Here is a 24173-nt window from a genome sequence, read left to right as displayed (position 1 = left end):
ACCCGGGGATCCATCCCATAATCAGCCTCCAAACGCTGACATCATTGCATACACTAGCAAGATTTTGCTGAAAGGACCCTGATATAGCTGTGTCTTGTGAGACTATGCCAAGGCCTAGCAAACACAGAAGTGGATGCTCACAGTCAGCTATTGGATGGATCACAGGGCCCCCAATGGAGGAGCTGGAGGAAGTACCCAGGGAGCTAAAGGGATTTGCAACCCTATAGGTGGAACAACATTATGAACTAACCAGTACCCCGGAGCTCATGTCTCTAGCTGCATATGAATCAGAAGATGGCCTAGTCGGCCATCATTGGAAAGACAGGCCCATTGGACTTGCAAACTTTATATGCCTCCGTACAGGGGAACGCCAGGGCCAAGAAGTGGGAGTGGGTGAGGGAGGGTGTGGGGGACTTTTGGGATAGCATTGGAAATGTAAATGAAATAAATACCTAATTTTTTAAAACCGACCCTCAATTTCCGATCCGGTTAATTTAGTTAAGCATTAGGTGTCCTTCAGCAGAACTCACACACTTGATTCAACCTTTCATAATTTTCTGTCCAAATGAAAAAAATAAACATTTTATAAACAAGCTTAAAAAAAAAGAAAAAAGAAAGAAGTCATAGTTATCTGGGCTCTGCTCTTCTCTCTTTCTCTCTCTCTCTCTCTCTGGGACCAACCACCTGTCTATCACATCAATTTCATAAGTGCACATGCATACTTATATTCATACACATATGTCTACATTCATATGTATGCATATACATACAGACAGAATATACATATGTACATTTGGTAGATGAAGTGGGAGATCCAGAACCCACACTATTTCTTCTCCCTGGCAATTTATAGAAAGTTCTTTAGAGAAAAGTTCTTTATAAAATTATCTCATAGATAAAATATTACACAAAAGGGGAGTTACAGAAGGATGCTCAGTTAGTTCAAAACAGTGTTTCATTCTATAAGCTCATTATTAAGTTCAAAGCAACAGTTTCCCGTGGCCTTGCTTTATCATAGTGCACGCCTGTGGCTTCATCCTTGGACCTGACCTAGAGTGAATGTTTTTCCTTGGTCACAAATCTGTCCCAAGCCTATGTCTCTTCTTAGAGTAACTGTGACAGCTCATTGTGTTCCTGATTATGCAGGCTTCACCTACTGTTCTATGAGGAGGGGCACATTCTGTTCTTGATTCTAACTTTCTTATATCTTTCTGGCAAAACAACCAAAACCATCTCCTTAAACTTTCTTCCTAAAATTATCTGAATTCTATAAAGTCATTAATTCATCTAAATAGCATTAATTCATAAAAGCTCATCTTCATATTAATCTGCAGGAAATTTGCCCAATAGGGTGGGCTGAAGCCCAGGAATCATTAGCTATGTAATAGTGGCAGGGAAGGCACATCAACAGTGAGAAGCAATCCTGGGACAAAATCTCTGGGGCTGTGCCTCTCCAGAGTGCACCCATCACAGTCATGTAAAACAGTGGGCCATCTCCAGGAAATCCACTTGCTTGCCATAGCCTTTATGGCTTCTGCCATCTGTTTCTCAGTAAATAAATCATCTCTATTTTCCTCTATTCTTTGTTAGTTGATTTTTTTAACCCCAGAAACAATATCTAGAGTAAATAGCAGATGAGCCTGACCATTTTGCTATAAATCTTTGAACTAAGCAGCTTTACATAAAATCCTGGCTTCCTCCAGGAGAAATGGATGTGATATTGCTGATGACAAGATGCAGCTCTGCAGTCTGGGACATCAGGTCTACTTCATTAATTTTGAGTGTTAATTTTTCTTTCAAAAAGAGCTACAAATTCCAGTTTTTCCTACTTAGTGTAATCTCTAACCTCAGAGTATTAGGCCAATTATTTACAACGTTTTTTAAAAATCAGTAACTCCTTATTAAGCAAATAAAATAAAATAAAATAAAATAACATTGGGTTTTAAAAGTAGAGCACCGGGCTGGGTGTGGTGGTGCACGACTTTAATGCCAGCACTTGGGAGGCAGAGGCAGGCAGATTTCTGAGTTCGAGGCCAGCCTGGTCTAGAAAGTGAGTTCCAGGACAGCCAGGGCTATACAGAGGCGGGGAGTAGAGCATTATGTTAAGGCTACTCCAGACCAATAGACTATACTTGACTCTCCCAGAACAGCATTACTTAAAACAGAGCAAAGTTAGTATTTATAAAGGTACACATTTTGGTTTTTTATGCCTTTTGTGTTTTGAGTCTGCCTGGATTTCATCATTATCTTTCAAGCCTCAGGCTTCCTTCTTGTACTTTACATCATACTGGTGCTAGAGCCTTGTCCTTCTGGCTTAATCATTTGCTATATCCAGTGGACTTTTTACCCTCCCTCCTTTCCCATTTCATTCTTTTGCCTGTTCCTTTATTGAAAACTCATTTTAGGATAAAATTACAATTTTATCTCTCTATCATCAGTCTCTATGTCTCTTTGTCTGTTTATCTGTTCGTCTATCTCTCTATGATCATCATATCATTTGTCTATCAATCATGTATATAACATCTATCTCAACTTCATCTCAAGCCATCTAGAACTTTCACACTAAAGTGATTTTGTACCTCAGCTCTTTATTTTTAAAAATGTTTCTTTTTTTTCTGTTCAGGACATTTTTTATTGGATATTTTCTTTATATAAATTTCAAATGTTTTCCCTTTTCCCATTTGGAAAACCCCTATCTCATCCCTCCTACTCCTGCCTCAATGAGGGTACTCCCCAATACACAAACTCCTGTCCTAAGGCCCTGGCATTCACCTACACTGGGGCATCAAACACCTCAGGCCCAAGGGCCTCTCCTCCCACTGATGTCCAACAAGGCCATCCTCTGCCACATATGTGACCAGTTCCATGAGTTTCCCCATGTGTATTCCAGGAGCTCTTGGGGGGTGGGAGGTGGGCTGTTGACACTGTTGCTACCTCCATGGGGCTGCAAACACCCTCAGCTCCTTCTGTCCCTTCTCCAATTCCTCCATAGGGAACCCCAGAGCTCTGTCCAATGGTTGGCTGCAAGCATCCACCTCTGTACTTGTCAGGCTCTGGCAGAGCCACTCAGGAGACAGCCATATCAGGCTTCCATCAGCAAGCACTTCATGGCATCCACAATAACGTCCAGGTTTGGTGGCTGTATATGGGATGGATCCCCAGGTGGGGCAGTCTCTGGATGGCCTTTCCTTCAGTCTCTGCTCAACACTTTGTCCTCATATTTCCTCCAAATATTTCCTCATATTTGTTTACCCTTCTAAAAAGCACTTAAGCATCCACATTTTGGTCTTCCTTCTTCTTAGGCTTCATATGGTCTGTGAATTCAATCTTGGGTATTCTAAACATTTGGGCTAATATCCACTTATCAGTGAGTACATACTGTGAGTGTTCCTTTGTGACTGAGTCACCTCACTTAAGATGATATTCTCAAGTTCCATCCATTTACCTCCAAATTTCATGAAGTCATTTTTTTTAAACAGCTGAGTAGTATTCCATTCTGTAAATGTACCACATTTTCTGTATCCTCTGTTGAGGAACATCTGGGTTCTTTACAGCTTCTGGCTATTATAAATATGGCTGCTATGAACATACTGGAGCATGAATCCTTATTACATGTTGGAGCATCTTCTGGGTATATGCCCAGGAGTGATATAGCTGGATCCTCATGTAGTATTATGTCCAATTTTCTGAGCAACCACCAGACAGATTTCCAGAGTGGTTGTACCAGCTTAAAATCCCACCAGCAATGGAAGAGTGTTCCTCTTTCTCCACATCCTCTCCAGCATCTGCTGTCACTCAAGTTTTTGATCTTAGCCATTCTGACTGGTGTGGGGTGGAATCTCAGGGTTATTTTGATTTGCATTTCCCTGATGACTAAGGAAGTTGAACATTTCTTTAGGTGTTTCTCAGTCATTCGAGTTTCCTCAGTTGAAAATTCTTTGTTGAGCTCTATACCCCACTTCTTAATAGGGTTATTTGGTTCTCTGGAGTCTAACTTCTTGAGTTCTTTGTATATACTGAATATTAGCTCTCTATCCGGATGTAGGATTGGTAAAGATCTTTTCCTAATCTGTTGGTTGCCTTTTTGTCGTACTGACAGTGTCCTTTGCCTTACAGAAGCTTTGTAATTTTATGAGGTCCCATTTGTCAATTCTTGATCTTAGAGCATAAGCCATAGGTATTCTCTTCAGGAACTTTTCCCCTGTGCCATGTGTTCAAGACTTTCCCCCACTTTATCTTCTATTAGATTCTGTGTATCGGGTTTTATGTGGAGGTACTTGATCCCCTTGAACTTGAGCTTTGTACAGGGAGAAAAGAATGGATAAATTTGCATTCTTCTACATGCTGACCGCCAGTTGAACCAGCACCATTTGTTGAAAATGCTGTCTTTTTAGCTTCTTTGTCAAAGATTAAGTGATCACAGGTGTGTGGGTTCATTTCTGGGTCTTCTATTCCATTGATCTACCTGTCACTGTACCAATACCATGCAGCTTTTATCACTAATGCTTTGTAGTATAGCTTGAGGTCAGGGATGGTGATTCTCCAGAAGTTCTTTTATTTGTTGAGAATAGTTTCACTATCCTGGGTTTTTTGTTATTCCAAATAAGTTTGAGAATTGCTCTTTCTAATGCTATGAAGAACTGAGTTGGCATTTTGATGGCGATTGCATTGAATCTGTATATTGCTTTCGGCAAGATAGCCATTTCTCTATATTAAGGTGCCAATCCATGAGCACTGGGGATCTTTCCATCTTCTGAGGTCTTGATTTCTTTCTTCGCAGACTTGAAGTTCTTATCATACAGATCTTTCTCTTGCTTAGTTAGAGTCACACCAAGGTATTTTATATCATTTGTGACTATTGGGAAGGGTGTTGTTTCCCTAATTTCTTTCTTGGCCTGTTTATCCCTTGTGTAGAAGAAGGCTACTAATTTGATTGAGTTAATTTTATATCCAGCCACTTTGCTGAAGTTGTCAGCTGTAGGAGTTCTCCAGTGGGGTTTTTGGGGTCACTTAAGTATACTATCATATCATCTACAAATAGTGATATTTTGACTTCTTCCTTTCCAATTTGTATCCCTTTGACCTTCTTTTGTTGTCTAATTGCTTTGACCTACTTTTGTTGTCTAATTGCTCTAGCTAGAACTTCAAGTACTATATTGAACAGATAGGGAGAGAGAGGGCAGCCTTGTCTAGTCCCTGATTTTAGTGGGACTAAGTTTCTCTTAGTTTAAGTTTCTCTCCATTTAGTTTGATGTTGGCTACTGGTTTGCTGTATATTGCTTGTACTATGTTTACATATGGGCGCTAAATTCCTGATCTTTCCAAGACTTTTAACATAAAGGGATGTTGAATTTTGTCAAATTCTTTTTCAGCATCTAATGAAATAATTATGTGTTTTCTTTGAAGTTTATGTAGTTGATTACATAGATGCATTTCCATATATTGAATCATCCCTTCATCCCTGCATCCCTGGGATGAAGCCTACTTAATCATGGTAAATAATCGTTTTGATGTGTTCTTGGATTTGGTTTGCGAGAATTTTATTGAATATTTCTGCATCAAAGTTGGTCTGAACTTCTCTTTCTTGGTTGGGTCTTTGTGAGATTTTAGTATCAGTGTATCTGTGGCTCCATAGAGCACATTGGGTATTATTCTTTTTGTTTGTATTTTGTGGAATAGTTTGAAGGGAATTGGTATTAGGTCTTCTTTGAAGGTCTGATAGAATTCTGTACTCAATCCATCTGGTCCTGGGCTTTTTTTGGTTGGGAGACTTTCAGTGACTGCTTCTATTTTTTTAGGGGTTATGGGACTGTTTAGATGGTTTATCTGATCCTGATTTAACTTTGGTATTTGGTATATGTCTAGAAATTTTTTCATTTCATTCAGATTTTCCAGTTGTGTTGAGTATAGGATTTTGTAGTAGGATCTGATTTTTTTTTTTTTTTAATTTCCTCAGTTTCTGTTCTTTTCATTTCTGATTTTGTTAATTTGGATACTGTTTCTGTGCCCTCTGGTTAGTCTGGCTAAGGGTTTATCTATATGTTGATTTTTTTCTCAAAGAACCAGCTCCTGATTTTGTTGACTCTTTGTATAGTTCTTTTTGTTTCTATTTGGTTGATTTCAGCCCTGAATTTGATTATTTCCTGCCTTCTACTCCTCTTAGGTATATTTGCTTCTTTTTGTTCTAGAGCTTTTAGGTGTGTTATTAAGCTGCTAGTGTATGCTCTCTCCATTTTCATTTTGGAGGCACACAGAGCTATGAGTTTTCCTCTTAGCACTGCTTCCCTTATGTCCCATAAGTTTGGGTATGTTGTACCTTCATTTTCATTAAATTCTAAAAAGTCTATCATTTCTTTCTTTCTTCCTTGATCAAGTTATCATTAAGTAGAGCATTGTCCAGCTTCCATGTGTATGTGGGCTTTCTGTTGTTTTTTTTTTTTTGTAATTTGTTTTTATTAGGTATTTTCTTCATTTACATTTCCAATGCTATCCCAAAAGTTCCCCATACCCTCCCCCCCCACTCCCCTACCCACCCACTCCCACTTCTTGGCCTTGGCATTCCCCTGTACTGAAGCATATAAAGTTTGCAAGACCGATGGGCCTCTCTTTCCAATGATGGCCCATTAAGGCCATCATCTGATACACATGCAGCTAGAAACAGGAGCTCTGGGGGGGTACTGGTTAGTTCATATTGTTGTTCCACCTATAGGGTTGCAGACCCCTTTAGCTGCTTGGGTACTTTCTCTAGTTCCTCTATTGGAGGCCCTATGATCCATCCAATAGCTGACTGTGAGCATCCACTTCTGTGTTTGCTAGGCCCGGCATAGCCTCACAAGAGACAGCTATATCTGGGTTCTTTCAGCAAAATCTTGCTAGTGTATAATGGTGTCAGCGTTTGGAGGCTGATTATGGGATGCATCCCCGGGTATGGCAGTCTCTAGATGGTCCATCCTTACATCTCAGCTCCAAACTTTGTCTCTGTAACTCCTTCCATGGGTGTTTTGTTCCCAATTCTAAGAAGGGGCAAAGTGCCCACATTTTGGTCTTCGTTCTTCTTCAGTTTCAAGATACAATCTTTCTGTTGTTTTTATTGCTATTGAAGACCAGCCTTAATCTGTAGTGATCTGATAGGAGGCGTGGGATTATTTCAATCTTCTTATATCTGTTGAGGTCTGTTATGTGAAAGATTGTATGGTCAATTTTGGAGAAGGTACCATGCAGGGCTGAGAAGAAGGAATATTCTTTTGTTTCAGGATGAAATGTTCTATAAATTATCTGTTAAATCCATTTGGATAACTTCTGACTTTTTTCAATGTGTTTGTGTTTCCATGATCTGTCCACTAATGAGAGTGGGGTGTTGAAGTCTCACTATTATTGTGTGAGATACAATGTGTGCTTTGAGCTTTAGTAAACTTTCTTTTATGAATGTGGATGCCCTTGCATTTGGCGCAAAAATGTTCAGACTTGAGAGTTCTTCTTGGTAGATTTTTCCTTTGATGAGTATGAAGTATCCTTCCTTATCTTTTTTGATGACTTTGGTTGGAAGTCGATTTTATCCGATATTAGAATGGTTACTCAAGCTTGTTTCTTGGGACCATTTGCTTGGAAAACTGTGTTCCAGCCCTTTACTCTGAGGTAGTGTTTGTCTTTGACACTGAGGTGTGTTTCCTGTATGCAGCAAAACGCTGGGTCCTGTTTACGTATTTGGTCTGTTAGTCTATATCTTTTTATTGGGGAATTGAGTCCACTATGTTAAGAAATATTAAGGAATAGTGATTTTTGCTTCCTGTTATTTTTGATGTTATTTTTATGTTTGTGTGGCTATCTTCTTTTGGGTTTGTTGAAGGAAGATTACTTTCTTGCTTTTTCTAGGGTGTGGTTTCCCTCCTTGTGTTGGTGTTTTCCATCTATTATCCTCTCTAGGGCTGGATTTGGGGAAAGATATTATGTAAATTTGGTTTTTGTCATGGAATATCTTAAATTTCTCCATCTATGGTAATTGAGAGTTTTGCTAGGTGTAGTAGCAAAACTGAGTTGGCATTTGTGTTCTCTTAAGGTCTGTATGAGATCTGCCCAGGATCTTCAAGCTTTCATAGTCTCTGGTGAGAAGTCTGGTGTATTTCTGATAGGTCTGCCTTTATATGTTACTTGACCTTTTCCCTTACTGCTTTTAATATTCTTTCTTTGTTTTGTGCATTTGGTGTTTTGACTATTATGTGATAGGAGGGGTTTTTTTTGTTTTGTTTTGTTTTGTTTTTCCTGGTCCAGTCTATTTGGAGTTCTGTAGGCTTCTTGTATGTTCATGTGCATCTCTTTCTTTAGGTTAGGGAAGTTTTCTTCTATAATTCTGTTGAAGATATTTACTGGCCCTTTAAGTTGGGATCTTCACTCTTCTGTACCTATTATCGTTAGGTTTGGTCTTCTCATTGTGTTCTGGATTTCCAGGATGTTTTGGGTTAGGAGCTTTTTGCATTTTACATTTTCTTTGACTGTTTTGTCAATGTTTTCTATGGTATCTTCTGCACCTGAGATTTTCTCTGCTCTCTCTTGTATTCTATTGGTGATGCTTGCATTGATGGCTCCTGATCTCTTTCCTAGGTTTTCTATCTCCAAGGTTGTCTCCCTTTGTAATTTTTTTTATTGTTTCTATTTCCATTTTTAGATCCTGGATGGCTTTTTCAGTTACTTCACCTGTTTTATTGTGTTTTCCTATAATTCTTTAAGGGAGTTACTTATGTCCTTCTTAAAGTCCTCTATCATCATGAGATGTGATTTTAAATCAGAGTCTTGCTTTTCTGGTGTGTTGGGGTAACCAGGGCTGGATGTGGTGGGAGAACTGGGTTCTGATGATGCCAAGTAGTCTTGGTTTCTGTTGCTTATGTTCTTGTGCTTGCCTTTTGCCATATGGCTATCTCTGGTGTTAGCTGGTCTTGTTGTCTCTGGCTGTGGCTTGTCTGTCCTGCAAGCCTCTGTGTCAGTACTCCTGGGAGACCAGTTCTCTCCAGGAGGAATTTAGGTATGGAGAGCTGTGGTACAGGGTCAGCTCTGGGGTTCAGACAGAAACCAGAAGGATCCTGTTCCTTGGTTCCTGTGTCCTTGATGGCTCTAGGAAGGTCCTTCTTGGGCCAGGAATTTGATAAGAATTGGTGGTCTTACCTGTGCTCACAGGTGTGCTGGCACTCCTGGGGGGTTGTACTCTCTTGGCACTATTGGGGTACAGAGCCCTGTGGCAAAGGATCAACTCCAGGTACAGACAGAAACCGCAAAGGTTCACATTTTTATAACAGGGAAATATTTTTAAAATACTCAAATGCAATGATCTATAGACAGGAGGCCAGAAGCATGATTATATAAATTTTACCTATATTTCCCTTCCCCATAAGCACCATGGCTGGTCTCTGATATCTGTATTGTTCATATAGTTTGGAAAAACACTCTTCTAAAGGAATATATTTATTTTTACTTTTTGATTACACTATACCTCTCCTTTACATACTATGTATTTTAAGTCTCATACTGCATTAAAATACTGAATGTTAAAATTATCTTGTAACTTTGCCAAAACTACTGTACCCATAGAAAAGGGGTTAAAATCTATAGTGATAAAATTAAGTCTACTTTGAGCTTCAGGCTACAAAGCATTTCAAGAATACATAATGGTAAAGATTTTTCATATATCAAGTAAATAACTGGCCAATTATCTCCAAAAATCCATGCTAAGGGAGACAATATCAGTCCAAAACCCGGAAAACAACTGTAACACACTCTTCATGTATTTCTAAGAGACAGTGGATGAAAACCCCTCTGCAATTTATTATAGGGTATTTCTCCCAACAAATCCTATTAAACCAGGATTGTTCTACTTCTTGTGATTTATAGATATGCTTTTCTCTAACATATTATTAAATTATTAATATTATTAAAATCAAAGAAAAATTAATAAAAATTGCAATTTGTGAGTCTTTAATGTGGAACAAATTATATAAAGGAAAAATGAGAGTATGAAGAAATCAACAAGTAAGTTAACTGTTTTTTTGTTTGGGAATTAGTAGTGCATTTTAAAAAATACATTGTATTTAAGATTTATACAAGCGAGTATCTAAAAACTGTAGTAATAATGATGAGGATGAAAGACAGGAGAATGGGATCAGTATATTACCCCCAAATCTCCTCAATTCACATTCAGAAAAAGATTCTGTTGACAAAAAGATAGTGTTGTAGCCCTAAAGATATTAACCTGCTCTGAAACTCCAGGTTTTTTTTTTTTCACAAGGAAAAAAAGAAGGGTTAGCATAAAAAATATGGAAACATGTAAGTTGAAATGGTAAGTTTTTCCCCTGGTTAAGTTTATTAGAGTCTGTGTGGAAGTGAGAGGGCAGCTTTCTTCAGTCAGTTCTCTCCTCCAACCATGGTTTCCAGAGATCCAGCTCAGGGCAGAGACAAGCACTTTTACCCAGAGCCATCCGTATAGTCCTTCTTGACTTCTAAACAAAAGTTCTCTAGAAGTCTTTATTTTAGTTACAGATATGCACATGTGTCTTGTGCGGGTAGATAGTATGGAGGCTAGAACAGGACATGGGGTTCCCCTGGAGCTGAACTTACAGGTGGGTAACAGTCACCTAAAGTGGGTCCTGGGAAGTGAACTAAGGTCCTCTGCAAAAGGGTACACACACACTTAACCAGCCTCTCAAACATAATGTCTTCATCATGAGTATTTGGTCCTTTTCATATCTTGGCATCAATTTATCTTATGCACTCTTACCTTAAGTTAGCTAAATCCACTATAGGAAAGGAAACTGGAGAAGACCAGGTATGAGAAATAAGGAGACAGAATGAACAGAAGAAAGGATAAGGGGATTGAATTTAATCATCAGTAAATATAACCTGATGAATATTCAAAGCAATAATGACTGACATCCTTTGTGATGTTTATACACATTTCATATCTAAGTAATAAATGTCACATTAAGTGTTTGTAAGTAATAACTGAAAAAGGAGTTGTCATTTTGCAGTAACCTCCTGGTCCATACCCAGTAAAAAGTCCCTTGAAAAGTCAGTCTAAAAGAAGAAACCCTCAGAGATGCATACTAATCTATGCCTTTACTAACTACCCTGATTCAACAGTACATGGTTTACACTAGCTTGCCCCATTCACCTGTACCCTCTCCTGGGATTTTATGCGTCATGAGGATCGCCTTACATTTCATAGCAAGCTAGCTATGCAAGCAAGCCCCTGTCACTGTCCTTTGGGTCATATTTATAACTCCCTCCAAACATCATGTGTCCTCCACTGGTCTTGGCTTCATCACATGTCTTGCCTCAGCATGTGAGTCTGTTTTAGCTAAACTCCACATGAGTCTATATCAGCTGATATCACTGCCAATCAGCCCATGTCCTCAGAAGTGGCAAGAAGCCTAAGGAACCTCACAAGAAGTTTTTTTGGTGGGTTTCCTTCTCTGGAGTCACAACAAATAGAGCTCAGCTATGCAAGGTAAGGTGAACCAATACATGTGTGTTAGTGAGGAATTCTTCGTCATGTGTCCTTTCACTTGCTTGCTTTAGCAGAACATCCTTTCACCTGTGTCTGCTTCAGTGAAATGTTCCTGCACATGTCTGCTTTAGCAAACATCCTTTAACCTGTGTCCACTTTAGAAGAGCACTCCTTCGAGTGTTTGCCCCAGCAAAACACCATCCAACACACCTGACTTCCCAAAGAACCCTTAAGTTTCCACTTCAAAAGAATTCACTGGAATAACATGCTCTAAATCTCTCTAGCATTTCTACATGCCCTATTTATACCTGCAAGTCTGTCTTGCTCACATTTTATCTGTGGATACCATAAATATTTAATGCATTTTTGGTCACAAGGTTTTGTATGCAAAGTTTAGTAATAAATTTATTTTTTATTTTGCTTTCCCATATAAGCCACTTGTTCTCCCACTCCTCAGTTTTACTTTATTTGAAAGTCAGTAATTATATTGGAATTAATGGTCCACACCATCCATTATGCTACAGTTGCTCTATGGGGTATAAAATCATCCTGAGTATCTCAGCTAACTTTGCTTTAAATGAACACAAGTGTTCAGGAGTGTAATAGTGGAAATAGTGCTTACAGACTGACAATTTTACTATTTACTGTTCACTTTTTTCCTTCCTGAAACCCCAAATTTCCTTCTGTTACCATTTTCTCAAATTCTGAAGTATGCTGTTGACGATTTCTTGTAAGGAAAGATCAGGGCAATGAATTCTTTGGAGTTTTGTACATTGTAAAATATCTAAAGTTACAGGGAGAAATGGCTATTGAATATGAAATCTGTACAGACTTTTCTTGTTGTCAATCATCTAAGAATAATAGTCCATTGTCTGTAGCCTCTGTGGTTTGAAAAGTGTCTGAAACCATTCATCTGTTTTCTCCAAACATAAAACCAACTTTGAGGACTTCTTTATCTTTTGTACTCCACATTTTGATTATGATGTGTTAGCTTTGGTTTCTAGGACTGAAACTGTTTGCACCAATTTTAATTTTATAAATTTGCCTTATTTTTCCCAACATGAAAACTTTTGCCTACCCTGCCCCTCTCTCTCCTGCATGAGGTTAATTTCCTTAACTTATATTCAAATTCCTGCTCCTGAAGGTCTTTAGTATATTTTTCTTCAAAATGCTATATTTTCCTCTCTTACTGGTGGATAGAGGCAAGGTGAAAAGATGACGCAGAGGTTTAGTGCATTGCTGCTCTTGCAGTGGGCCTGAGTTTCGCTAGCCACACCCACATGGTGACTCACAACCATCCTTAACTCCACTTCCAGGGATTCTAATGCCCTCTTCTGGTCTCAGAGGGTACCAGGCATGACCATGGTGCACATACATATATGCAGGCAAGATCTCATACACATAAATCTTTTTAAAAATTATTCCCACTTGTGTAAGGTTTAGGTTTGTTTATTTGATTTTGTTTGTTTTTGCATAACTTCCCTTCACTGAGGAGGTATTTATCATTTCACTCATTTCAAATGTATTTTCTTTACTTTGAATAAGTGCTTTGTTAGGTCTTTTTCTGATTGTTCTTATATCTGGTCATCTTAGGATTTTTGTCAGTTGTATTTATTATTGTTGTTTTTTTATTGTTTTTCTCCTGAAACTGAGTTATAATTTCTTGATGGATTAATTTGAAGCCAAGATGCATCTATTGTGAATGTTGTATAATGTATACTCTGGGTTCTGAAAAACTTCTGGAAAATCTAAAGCTTACCAAACAATCAACCTTACTAGGAAAGCATCTTCAAATATATCCTACAATATTAATCAACCTAATAAACACCATGCTAAGTGAAAGAGACCTGTCATAAAAGACTACATGTTATACGGAGGCCCAAATTTAGTATATTTATGGATCAGAAAGTAATTAATGTTTTCTTAGGGCTGGAATGTGTTGGAACTGAGGTGAGAGGATATGATATGAAGTTTCTTTCTGAAGTAATGAAAATATTCTATAATGGCCCATGACAAGGGTTACATGTATTTGTGAATATACTAACACCATTATATGCTTTAAATGAAGTATGTGGCATATGAATCATATCTCAATAAATCCATTTCAGAAGAGTTTACAATTTAATCCCATAATTTTAAATAAACATTAATGGAATACCTAATGGCAGTTTATACAAAAAGATGAACATCTTTCCTCAGGTGGCAAAAATCTGAAAATATTAAGTCTTATGAACTAAAAACATAACGTGGTTATTATCAAGAATAATAACTGATGTATCAAATAAAGTTAATGAGAAATGTATAATTTTAGACTTTTAAAAAACTATCTGTGAAGATTTAAAATGAAGTAACTCCTCATTTTTAATAATTGGTATTCTACTATTATTTGTCTATATGGGCAAATATTTCAGCTAAGAACCTTTTTAACAAAACTTTAAAATATCTATATTAATTATTTGCAAGTTCCATATAATCTATTTCGGTCATACACCCTGTGCCTCTTCCATATTCATACTCACCATCCTCATCCTAACTTCATGAAAACAATTTTTTTAAAGATTTAAAGAAAAGAAATGGTTGTCTCTGAAAATCTCATGTTACCAACTTCACACCAATTCACAATTTTAAAATACTATCTACTTTCTACTATTATCTTTTTGTATGAACTCTGCTGCCTGGTGCTGTACCTCAGTGGTGGAACATTTGTTTACCCAACATGCCCAGAGCCTAGGCTCTATCCCCAATAACAGGATTTAACAGAAAAGAAAAGAAAAGAAGGGAAGAGAAAAGAGAAGAGAAGAGAAGAGAAGAGAAGAGAAGAGAAGAGAAGAGAAGAGAAGAGAAGAGAGGAGAAGAGAGGAGAAGAGAAGAAGCTAAATCTGACAATATTTTCTAACAGTCTCCCTATGAAGGGCCAGTGTTAAGCACTACTGTCTCTGAGAACCTAGGAAACAACGCAAGAACAGAAGCCAGGGTAAGACCTTACTTACCCCCGACACGGTATCAGCTATTAAAATTCTGCTACTAAACTCAACATTAAGATCTTCTATATAAGTTATGTGTATGTGCTATGAGAAGATTCACAAAATTCCTGATCTTTCCTTGTCATCTAAAGCTGACGAGGATAACAAAATACAGCATTCTGACGGGAGCAAGCTTGCTTGCCTGTGTTGTTCTGATCAGACTGTCTCTCTGATCGATGCCACTGGAAAGAGCAGTGTAAACAGCAAGCCTGCCTTATTTTCTAAGACAAGTTCTCTTAATGAACCTGGAGCTCGTTGATTTGGCTAGACTGAATGGTCAGCCATCTATCACCAGGGCTCTGCACTCATCTCCCCCAGCAGGCACATGCTGCTGTGTCCAGCTTTTACATGGTTCTAAGAATCAAATTCAGGTCCTCATCTTTGCAGTCTTCCCAGCCAAAGTCTTCTCTTGAGAACAATAAAATATACAAGTCTATAATTTATGGGCTAGAATTCTAAGTAACATCAGCATATAAAAAACGGACCCTAAGGAAACTGAATGCTGCATACTCCTTTTGGGAAGGATATTACATGTAACTTCGGTCATGAGTGTTCTAAGACCATCATTGACAGACTGACTAACTCACCTGTGAACATAGTGGAGCTGGTGAACTGAGTCAATGGCTATCACCATCTCAGCCAAGTAAAACCGAGCCATCTCTTCAGGCAATCTATCTTCAAATTTGCTGAGCAGAGTAAGTAAATCCCCACCAACATAATAATCCATAACCAGGTACTGTGAACAAAAACAGAATGTACTCAGTAAATAATTATGATAAAGTTAATGTATGTAATGTGTCCCAGGGTCAAACGGGACTAGGCTGAATACTAATGAAGATTAATAACTTGTGTGGTTAACTAACATTTAAGTATGTAAGACAATTATCAGTAATACTAGTAAGACCTCTCAGTTTCACAAACACTGAAACAAAGTTTAAAACTTGGCATGTAAGAAAGGATTACAAATTTTGCTGCTTTTGTCATTTGCCAAGTAACTGACAGTATCATTCACTTACAGAATGGAATCGATTCTCAAATATACATACATAGAAGTATACCCATTTTAGATATATGAGTGTGTGTGTATATGGATGGATGCATGCATGCATGGATGTTGTACTAAAGAAGAGGAAGAGGTATATATATCAGATGTTCACCAGGCTGAGTTAGATGACAGATGATGTTATCGATTTTGTTACATTTTAGATTGTTTTCCAAATATATATTATTTATACATGCCCATAGGCATATGGACCACTTAGCATGCCTTGATGCTACAATGATTTTTTTCTAAAGTGTACTCTCAGTCCAAATGAGTGCCTGCATATGTGTGTGCCTGGTGCCTATGAAGTTCAGAAAAGGGTATTACATCCACTGGAACTGGAGTTACAGGCAGTTGTAAGCCACCATGTGGGTGCTGGAAACAAAAACCAGGTCCTCTGCAAGGGCAGCATGTGTTCTTAACCACTAAGACATCTCTCCAGCCCAATAACAATTTTGTTTCTAGGATACCACTGAGCTAACAATATAATTTAAATTTGGCTTAAAAGTTCTCTAATTATGATACATGAAAATTATAAGCATAGAAACGTCAAAGAAATTAGTTTTATATATTTACAGCCTTGACAATTAGGAAAATTATATTGTAAGTCTTCAGTGGGAGAGGATGCAGCTACCCTCACAGAGACTTAATGTACCAGGGTAGGGGATATCCAGGGTAGTCCCCACCCACTCACAGGAGCAGATGCCAGGTATAGGAGAAGAATTGTGGGAGAGGGTGATTTGGAGAGGTGCAGTGATTGGGATGTAAAGTGAATAAGTAAAATAATAATAATAATAATAATAATAAATTATTTGAATCAAAAACGTTAGTTTGCAAAATAAGTATCTTTAAGACCTGTTTCTTTTTGGGTATCTAAAACTAGAGTTGTCTACATTCCTAAACTGTTTTTGTTTTCTAATACCTTTTAAATATTTGTTTGTTTGTTTCTATGGATGAGTTTACATGTGCCCTGAGTGTATGCATGTGCACCACAGGTGTCCAGGTACCCACAGAGTCAGGTAGGAAGGCATTTCCTCTGGAGCTGGAGTTCTAGGCAACTGTAAGCTGTCCACTGTGGTTGCTGGGAACTGCACTCAGGTCTTTTGTAAGAACAGCAAGTGCTCTTAACTGCTAAGCCATTGCTTCAGCACCAAAATAGGTCTTATAGGTGGTTTTCAGGTTTGTTTTGGGTCGTACAGGTGGATGTAGTCTAGGGCCTTGTACATACTAGGCACAGTAGTTATAACTCAGATACAAGCACTCATTTACTTTCTAAAATTTTAAATGCTTAAAAGAATGCCTCTGATAATAACTAAGACTTCCAAATACTAACTTTTGTAAATGACAAGAATTTTTATTTTGATCCTCTTTGAAATACTGTTACTTCTATTCCAATATAATTAATATAACTGAAAATATATAGATTACTGCTTTCAGAGAAAAATCATTGAAGAAGAAAAAATCTTATGCAAAGAACGCAAATCAGACTAAGTAACTGAGAAGACACAACAGCAGCTCGGATTTCTTTCTTCATCTTTATACTTTTTGGCAAATTTTTGGTCTTTGAAATTTGACATTTGGGAGGCTGGAGAGATGGCCCAACAATAAGAGCAGTTGATGTTCTTACAGAGGACCCAAGTTTTATTACCAGCACTCACTGGAGACTCATGATTTAAAATTACTTTTTAAAATTTACTTATATATTTAAAGCAAAATGTAGATTTTAAGCAATGCATAAATTCAGTGATAAATCTATCTCCAAAAGAATATACTAACAGAATTTTAGCCTTTATTACTTTCCACGTAGAACATCATTTCATTCACTCCGACACTGAACAGTAAACACATGCAAAGCTTTACCCTGTCATTTATAAAACAATTCTGACTACAAAGCACATGCTACATATGATGCATGATGGTAACAGAGCTGTCTTTGAGTAATTTCTGCTCCTGCAATTAACCCAAATAAAACTCACTGGCTCACCAAGTTGGGCTTTGATGGTATTAGTACTGTAGTGTGCCATCTGCTCCCCATCTAAAGTGAGCAGAAGCGTACACACATCTCCCAGGACTCCAGAACCTGCCCCCTCTGCGTTCTAATCTAGTTGTCAAGTCTGGTACATAGCAGCATCTAAGACATTAATATACTCCTAAAAGATATAAACCTAGAGATAAAAGTGGATCAAAAACAGAAAAACTTTGAATAGCAGGCAAAGGAGTTACATGCTCAACTGGAACAAACTCAACTTATTTCTCCTTTGACTTTTACTTCCTCATTTCTAGTGTCTCTATTCAAGTGGTACAGATTCTAATATTCCGAATTTTCTCTAAGTGCCCCCCAAGCTTTTATGAAGTGGTCCACGATGTCAATATATATGGGCTCATATAGCACATGGTCACTTTGAAAAGTGTGCGAATTTTTAAAAATCAGAACACTATTAATAAAATACACTGGGAGAGTCATAAAGAGAAAAACTCTCAAACTTATTCCTATAGAATTTAATGGAAGAAAATTAAAACAGACTGGCTTTTGTTTGGGATTTCTTATTTAAAGGTATAAGCAAATTCAATAAAACAGCATCAAATTTCTCAGACAAAAAAATTCTCATACCAAGTGTGCTAAGTATTAATACCAAGTGTATTACTGATACTCTGTGAAATGCAGTAATTTTTCTATTTTAAATAACATCTACATTTAAGAAATACCTTAAAGTATAATGCTAAAGTTGGCCAACAAAAGGCTGCAAACGTAAAAGCATATGACTACTTACTAAGTTATTGTCATCCTGAAAAGCATAGTGCAGAGTGGTTATCCACTTACTGTCTCCATTTACCAACACATCTCTCTCTTCACGAAAGCACGCTGTCTGCAAGGGAAAGAAAATACTGTAAAGAATACTTTACACAAACCTGGAAAACACAATCGCTCAAAATACGTATCACAGCCTTAAAAGTGTAATATTTTTTAGAATTGCTATAGTCCAAAACAGAAAAATTCACAAAATTATTTAACTTAACCACAGACCAACCTGTTAATCAGATGATATAAATGTCCAATTTTGCCATATCTACTTTGCCATTGCTAAAGACATAAAAAGGATGGCCACAGTAAGTGCTTCTGAGCTTTGAATTGTGCGCTCCAGTGCTCAGGACTCAACTCAGAGCTGTTCATGGGTACAATCTTCGTACCCAGGAGCTGTTCTCAGCTCTCACAGTTGGTAATGGTTACCCATTAGGAAGATTAAGTTCCCATGATACATGAAACCAAGTAACACACAATTGTCCCTAGCATGCTCATGTACACACACAAGACTTATTTGGGTAAGCAGAATTGTCAAAGCCAGGAATTAAGTGGCAACATCAGAGAAAGCACTAAAAAAGTAAATCTAAACCATCTGATGTAGTGAGTTAAACTGTCAACCAAGTTACTAAATCTATGACATTACTCTTAGTTCACTTTAGAAGAAAATAGAATCATGTTACCTACTTTCTACTAAGTCCTGCTATAAAGCTCAGCTGAAATCAATGTATGGTTCTTAATATTTTAGAAGGCTGACAAAACCCAAGAAACCCCTCTCCTGGCTTTATCTTCAATGACAGTGACCTGAGATTTTAAGGACAATCCAGCTGGAATCTAGTAAGCAATCACGCTTCACTTGATTGACAATTCCAAACTAAACAAAACTCTGAAGACATTAGTCAAAACTGCAAATTAAACTGTAAATTCTAATTTATCCTAAACTACTCAGTAAAAAAGAAAGTTTTAAAAGATAATTTAGAATAAATTATGACATAAGATTTCAAACATACAGAAGTAGAGAGAGTGACATAATTCCTTCTCCCAACATCCTGTCACTCAATTTCAACAACTATTTTATTATCTAATCTTCTTGGTTATGCTTCACACACTCCCCGCCATCCTCAGTTCCACTGGTGCACAAACATATACATACATACTCTATAGAGATAATCTCAGGCATTATGTAAATTTTAAACTATTAAGCTGTTCTTTTTGAAACATGTGTATTCGGTAGCTATAAGGCACATTCCAGATATTTATTTGATGTACAATGTAAATTGTCCTCAGCTGTTTATGTCAGCTGGGAAAAGATACTACTGCTATCTAGTAAGAAGAAGGCAGGATAACTCCCCCATGCAATACACAGAACAGCTTCCACAAGAAATAACCAAGTATCAACAGTGGCCCTGCTAAGAAAATCTGTTCTTGATCAGTATTAAACCATGATAAATGGACACTCTGGTGGTATCAAGGTGCTACAGAAATTCAATCATATTTTCTAAATGAAAAAATTCATATCTAAAGAAAATGGGTTTTTTGATTTTCTGGGTTTGGGAGGCAGTGGGGGTTGCTGTTGTTGTTATTGTTATTTTTACATTATCTCCATGATTTGGGTCTCTAAAAACACAATGAACAAAAGGTGGTGACCTACAATCACAGTGCTTAAAAAGTGAAAACAAGATGAAGAGCTTAAGGCTATCCTTGGCTAGCCAGAAAGCATGGTATGTCTCAGCAGTATAACAAAAGGTTTACTAGCACTGCAAAGCTAGCTTAAACTTAGTTTCTCACTTTCCCAACTAACCTGGGCTCAGAGATTCTCAGAGAGCCACATGGGAGTCTGCATGGGGCTGACCTACGCCCTCTGCACGCGTTACAGTTGTGTAGCCTGGTCTTCTTATGGGACTCCAAACAGTGGCAGCAGGGGCTGTCTCTGACTCTTTTGCCTGGCTTTTGGACCCTTGTCCAGCCTTAATAGGAGGTGAGGTGTCTAATCTAACTGCAATTTGATATGGCATGTTTGGTTGCTATCTATGCTCTTTTCTGAAGAAAAACCAGGAGTGGATTTTGGGGGGTGAGGAGGGGCTGGGAGGAGAGAAAGAAATGGAAACTGTGATCAGGATGTTAATATATGAAAGGAGAATTAAAAATTAAAACAAGGGCTGGAGAGATGGCTCAGAGGTTAAGAGCACTGACTGCTCTTCCAAAGGTCCTGAGTTCGAATCCCAGCAACCACATGGTGGCTCAAAACCATCTGTAAGGAGATTGGATGCCTTCTTCTGGTGTGTCTGAAGACAGCTACAGTGTACTTACATATAATAAATCTGAAGACAGTTACAGTGTACTTACATATAATAAATAAATTTAAAAAATTAAAACAAAAAGAAATCCTATGTTGAAACAGAAGTTAAATGAGGTCCATTCATAAATGATAATTCTGCAAAGTTGTCATAGGACTCTCAAGAACTTCCATAAAATACATTCATCAAATTTGCAATCATATACAGCCTATCAAAACTGCATGCATAGTGCCCTCAAGATAGCTCAGCCAGTAAAATGTACTTGCCATTCAAGTCTGATGACCTGAGTCTAGTCCCTAGATTTCATGAAGGAAAGATAAAATAACCTCCTGAAAGTTACCCTCTGACTTTCATACACAGAACCATGGCAGACACATGGCTATCCTGATACACACACATCATGCACACTCACATCACCATCATCATCAACATCAATTATAATAATGATAATAATAATCATTAGTCAAAAATACAAAGTATACTAATGATTATACCTAGTCTAGCTTCTCATTTCTTGAAAATAAAATATAAATATAAAATAATATATAAAATATAAAATAAAATATAAAAATAAAGGCTTTTCTCATTCACAAAATACTGTTACAGAAAAATCTTTTCAAATAATAAGAGAATATTTAACGTCTAACTTTTTCACTGTGAAAACTAAATGGAATTTCAAATTTAAAAAAAACTTAAAATTTCTATTTTTTATAGCACAACATCATCATTGTTTGTTTGTTTGTTTGTGACAAATTCTCCTTGTGGCCCAGGCTAGCCTTGAATTTGCTATAAAACTTAGGACAAACTGAAATTCTTAATCTTTCTTCCTCTACCTCCTAAATGGGTCCTAGATGGACCCAGTAACTTTTGAATTAACTTTCAAGTGTATAGTTTAACATATATTGATAGCCACATACATCAAAAAAACCACATACATCAAAAAAAAAACAACCAAAGAACCCAAAAACATGAGATACATTAATTTTTAAGAAGTCATTAACAAAGCTTTAATATAACAAAAATATCATATGATAATGCCTGTTAATTGGCAAGTGTGCTGAAAAACACACATAGCTACATACTCTAAATAATTAAAACATTTATTTAAGCAATAGCTTCTAACATTTAAATATATTCCCCACCCTAAGAACAGGGTTTCCACTAAAGTAACTTTAACTTGGAAGGTGTTAAAGTTGTACCATGCAAACAACCTACAAAATCCTTTCCTGGAAAAATTATCCTAAGATCATTTCCTTTTTTTTTTTTTTTTAAAAGATACTTTCTTCATTTACATTTCAAATGCTATCCCTTTCCCAGTTTCCTCTCTGACAGTCCCCTGTACCTCCCTGCCCCCCCACCCTGTTCCCCAACCCACCTACTTCTGCTTCCTGGCCCTGACATTCTTCTCCACTGGGGCATATGATCTTCACAAGACCAAGGGCCTCTCCTCCCACTGATGGCCAATTAGGCCATTCTCTGCTACATATGCAGCTAGGGACACAAGCTCTGGGGGTACTGGTTAGTTCATATTGTTCCTCCTATAGGGTTACAGACCCCTTTAGCTCCTTGGGTACTTTCTCTAGCTCCTCCATTGGGGGCCCTGTGATCCATCCAATAGCTGACTGTGAGCCTCCACTTCTGTGTTTGCTAGGCATAGTCTCACACGAGACAGCTGTATCAGGGTCCTCTCAGCAAAATCTTGTTGGCATATGCAATAGTGTCTGGGTTTGTATGGATGGATCTGGAGGATATCATACTGAGTGAGGTAACCCAATCACAAAAGAACACACATGTTATGCACTCACTGATAAGCACAGAAACTTAGACTACCCAAGATACAGTTTGCAGAACACATGGAACTCAAGATGGAAGTGCAAAGTGTGGTGACTTCCTTCCTCCTTAGAATGGGAAACAAAATACCCATGGAGGGAGTTACAGAGACAAAGTTCCGAGCTGAGACAGAAGGAAGGACCCATCCAGAGACTGCCCCACCCTGGGATCCATCCCATAAACAACCACTGAGATCATTTCAACCTCCCTTTACAGACTGGAGATCTCAGGGCAGCCATAGCAAGATCTGTGATTAAGAGAACTTCATACTTCCTCTACCTTTATATCTTTTTACACGTTATTTGCCTGTGTGAGGAAGTGTACACACATGTGTGCATACACATGTATACTAAGGTGCCACAGTGCTCACCTGTGGAAGACAGAGGACAACTTTCTGTTGTCTGCTCTCTTTCCAGTGTAGGTTCTTCAGATCAAACTTATCTCACAGCCTCCTTACACTGACTGCATTCTGGTGACATGGCTTGGGCTGATACTCTTTCTTCTTTCATTTTGAAATTTCTTTTCCCAAACACACAAAGTTAATTTTGGTAAGAATCTTAAATGTACTAATAATTTAAGTCCACCTTGTCACATGTTCAGACTATACATAAGCTCACAAAAGTACTCAAATATTCATGTACAAAGATTTTTACTACCAACATGTTTTACACTTGTCTAAATGAAAAACAACCTAAGTGCCATCAATTGTTGCAAACCAGAAAAGACTTACCTCAGCTCTTTTCAGCATTTCCCACTTGTTCAGAATTTTCATGGCAAATACTTTATCTGCATTTTTTAGTTTAACTACAGCAACCTAGAAAAGATAATGGAAATACAACTTTTAAAATATGGCAAAAAAGGTTACTTTTTCCATTTTCCATTTTCCTCTCTGTAAGAAAAAAGTAAATACCAATTATCAATTATTTTAATGCTGCTCAATTCTAAGATCCTAAATTAAATAATGTCAAATTTAAAAGTTACGTTAGTGAACTATGCCAAGCAAATGATTTTATTTGTCAACAGTGTCTGCTGTTTATTATACATTATATCTTCCTTTCCAAGTTTTCTACACAGGAATTTAAACTCAGCATCTATTACTGAGAAACTAACCAAGATACACAATATGCAAGCAGTTGATCTTATGAGATAGTGATGCCAGATCCTGAAGGGGTCACAGAGAATGCAGTTCCAGAGGAGAAAGGTTCTAGGGGATCAAGCAATACAAAATGAACTGAAAACGAGAAAGCTCTTTAGTCCAGCTCTTGCCGACACATATATTCCAATCCATTTGTAACCTCCCTCCTCCAACTCCCAAAGAACAACCAAGACTAACAGGTCTATAAACTGTGGACTGAACATGTCCTTTCCAACAATAAAAGGTAGCGCAGCCTGATTTTATATATCCAGTTACAGACAAAGAAACTGCCAAGTAAAAATAAGACTATTTTCACTGTTAACAAACTAATTACACGTCTATTTCCAACACTGTTTCCGTTTAACTAGATAATCTCCTAAGGCCCTTCCAGCTTGTCAGGTTTGTTTTTTGTTTTTTTTTTTTAATTTTTAATATTTTAAAATAAAATGTAATATTTTATTACATTTTATTTTCCTCAGTTACATTTCCAATGCTATCCCAAAAGTCCCCCATAGCGCCCCCCACTTCCCTACCCACCCATTCCCATTCTTTTGG

At 37.5% G+C, this 24173-nt stretch overlaps 1 protein-coding gene across 9 annotated transcripts in view; it reads right to left on the bottom strand.

Annotated features, from left to right (window-relative positions):
• The window catches only part of Cdc42bpa (CDC42 binding protein kinase alpha), a 202330-nt gene that overhangs the window by 110289 nt on the left and 67868 nt on the right, over positions 1 to 24173 (bottom strand). For all 9 annotated transcript variants that reach the window (XM_029476012.1, XM_021164427.2, XM_021164511.2 and 6 more), the window contains exons 3-5: positions 23214 to 23297; positions 18328 to 18423; positions 15102 to 15250 (exon numbers count right to left, since the gene is read on the bottom strand). In XM_029476012.1, the coding sequence (XP_029331872.1) occupies positions 15102 to 15250; positions 18328 to 18423; positions 23214 to 23297 (329 nt within the window). The remainder of the gene's footprint in view (positions 1 to 15101; positions 15251 to 18327; positions 18424 to 23213; positions 23298 to 24173) is intronic.

Source organism: Mus caroli, chromosome 1 (genome assembly GCF_900094665.2).
Source record: "Mus caroli chromosome 1, CAROLI_EIJ_v1.1, whole genome shotgun sequence".
NCBI lineage: Eukaryota > Metazoa > Chordata > Mammalia > Rodentia > Muridae > Mus > Mus caroli.
This window is presented reverse-complemented; position numbering and strand designations above follow the sequence as displayed.